The sequence below is a fragment of the Arachis stenosperma genome, chromosome 3 (assembly GCF_014773155.1).
Source record: "Arachis stenosperma cultivar V10309 chromosome 3, arast.V10309.gnm1.PFL2, whole genome shotgun sequence".
In the NCBI taxonomy this organism is placed as follows: Eukaryota; Viridiplantae; Streptophyta; class Magnoliopsida; order Fabales; family Fabaceae; genus Arachis; species Arachis stenosperma.
Genome location: NC_080379.1, coordinates 110245527 through 110248244, shown reverse-complemented (window position 1 = coordinate 110248244; position 2718 = coordinate 110245527). Strand labels below are relative to the sequence as shown.

At 41.9% G+C, this 2718-nt stretch overlaps 1 protein-coding gene across 1 annotated transcript; it reads right to left on the bottom strand.

Moving 5' to 3' along the window:
* Window positions 1-367: 367 nt before the first annotated feature.
* LOC130966580 (uncharacterized) lies at window positions 368-2221 on the bottom strand. The gene is made up of 3 exons (XM_057891393.1): window positions 1970-2221; window positions 1717-1882; window positions 368-1659 (listed from the first exon to the last, which is right to left on the bottom strand). Exons 1-3 carry the CDS (start codon window positions 2219-2221, stop codon window positions 368-370), a joined length of 1710 nt encoding a protein of 569 aa, XP_057747376.1.
* Window positions 2222-2718: the final 497 nt, after the last annotated feature.

Below are 2718 nucleotides of genomic sequence, written 5' to 3'. Positions count from 1 at the left end.
AGATGAGAATGTCGTCTATGAAGACTACTACGAACTGATCAAGGTACGGACGGAAAATACGATTCATGTAATCCATGAAAATCACAGGAGCATTAGTTAGTCCAAACGACATAACCGTATACTCATAGTGACCATATCGAGTTCTAAATGCAGTCTTCGGTATATCTGATTCTTTCACTCGAATCTGGTGATAGCCCGATCGTAAATCAATCTTCGAAAACATAGTTGCACCTTTTAACTGGTCCATCAAATCATCTATTCGTGGAAGTGGATACTTGTTCTTGATAGTGACTTTATTTAACTGTCGGTAATCTACGCAAAGTCTCATTCCACCATCCTTCTTCTTTACTAGCAATACCGGAACTCCCTAAGGTGATGCGCTGGGACGAATAAATTTCTTTCCAAGTAGCTCATCCAACTGCTTCTTCAACTCTGCAAGTTCCAACGGTGACATCCGGTACGGTGCTATGGAAATCGGTCTAGTTCCAAGTACAAGTTCAATGCTAAATTCTATCTCTCGCTGAGGAGGAAACTCAGGTATGTCGTCCGGGAAAACATCAGGAAATTCCTTTACCACTTGGATTTGTTCTAGGCTTAGTTCACTATCATTCGAGCTAGCCGCTAACAGAACGTACCCCTCACAATCACTCCCGTCTAATGCAACTCTTACAGAATTCAGATATAAAGTATGAGAAAGAAATGGTTTAATATCTAAACTATCAGACGGAATAACAGCAGTTCTTTCAAAGAAATCAAGGAAAACATGATACTTGGACAACAAATCTAATCCTAGAATAACTTCTAAACCACATAGAGGCAAACAGATTAGATCATGTATAAAAGTTATGTTCCTAATAGTGAACGGTACTTGCAGGCACACTAAACCAGTCAAAGCATTTTGGGACGCAGGTGTATGGACAATTAGATCAAAGTTCAACTCAAAGAAATCTAGTCCCAACTCACGAGCAACAGTTAAAGAAACAAAGGAATGCGATGCACCCGAGTCATACAGTACAATTAGAAATCGATCTTTGACAATACACTGACCTTGGATCAGGGCGTCTGATTGCATAGCATCATCAGCAGTCATGGCAAACACTCGACCTTGTTGCTGGGTTCGTATTGGATTTTGAGAAAGTCCTTTTGGGCAACTCCTCGCCAAGTGTCCCGGTTCCCCACAATTGTAACAAGTAAATGTTCTGATTTGGCAAGGCCTGGTACCATGATCCTTTCCACACTGCCTACATGCGATATTCACTTGTGCCTGTTGAGGTCGTTTACCATTATCCTGCCTTGGTCTACCTCCGTTTCCACCCGTAGGGCGAGCAGGAGCGTTACCAGCTTGTGGGTTCCTTCGCTGTGGCACACCAGGGGTCTTGAAGTTTGTCTTTCGTGGTTGCCAATTGTAACTATAGTTCCTTGGTGGAAATCCTTGACGACTTGCTTTAGAGGCAATTACCTTCTTAGCACATTCTTCCACTAACTTGCACTTATTAACCAGCTCAGCAAAAATTCGTATCTCCAATGGGACTACTAAACTCATCAGATCCTCACGAAGGCCCCCTTCGAACTTCAAACACTTCCATTCTTCAAAGTCAGTATGATTCCCTTGGCAGATCTTGGAGAAACAGCACAAGTCATCAAACTTACGGGCATATTCTGCAATAGTTGTATTACCCTATTTCAGCTGCATAAGTTCCATCTCCTTAGCATCACGAGCTGCCCTCGGAAAATACTTCTTATAAAATTCGTCCTTAAAAGTATTCCAAGGAATATCGCCTTCATCTTGTTGCAACAGTCGCTGTATCCCCTGCCACCAATGCTCAGCTTCTCCTTCCAGCATATAAGTAGCGAACTCCACGTGTTGGCCTTCCGGAACATGCTGTGCTCGCAGTGATCGTTCGATAGCTCAAAACCAATTGTCAGCATCAGTTGCAACAAGTGTACCTTTAAACTTAGGCGGTTTTACCTTCAGAAAAGTCGCAAGGGTCATAGGTCTTTCGAGATGCCCTAAGTTATTCTCATTATTTCCACTATCTTCCCCATGCTTATTCTCATTCCTGTTTCTCACTCCAAGACGATCAACAACCCTAGCCGCTGCTACTGCAGCCTCACGCACTACCTCAGCCACAGCGTTCATGGTAGTCATAAACGTCTCCTGTTCCCTCTCGTAGTTAACATTAGGAATTCCTTCCCGTACGCCTCGTCTCCGTGAACCCATCGTGGTCCTGTTCACACCAAACAATCATTATTAAGGTGATCAGTCTTAACACTTCAAGTCAAGTGTGAACAATCCCAGAATGAAAACACAGAGACAATCATGCAACACATATCACATTGATATCCTATAAGCATGAGACACACAACAGAGTATGCAATGAAGCATAGTTAGTCCACTCCCCAGGCTCTATTGGGAACGAACTGCTCTGATACCAACTTGTAACGACCCAACTCCCAGTATGCCATGGTCATACAAGAAGCTAAGTGTTACTAACTTATCCTTCCTAATTGTTATCTATTATTTAATATTTGAGCCTGTTCCTTGTTAGAGCGATGCCAATTTTTACGAGTAATTTATTTTTTATTTGTTGCGGACGTTCAGGTAAAATAAACAAGCATATAATGAGAATAATAGAAAAGTGGCATAAAGAAACATAGAAACACAGCTGATAATATACATCATGTACACTATAACAAAACATGTAGCGTTTACACAAG

Coding starts and splice junctions, on each gene's coding strand:
- LOC130966580 (XM_057891393.1), bottom strand. CDS start 2,221: ATGGGTTCACGGAGACGAGGCGTACGGGAAGGAATTCCTAATGTTAAC. Junction 1,883..1,969: donor CCCTTGCGACTTTTCTGAAG/GTAAAACCGCCT, acceptor CTGCGAGCACAG/CATGTTCCGGAAGGCCAACA. Junction 1,660..1,716: donor GTATTTTCCGAGGGCAGCTC/GTGATGCTAAGG, acceptor CAACTATTGCAG/AATATGCCCGTAAGTTTGAT.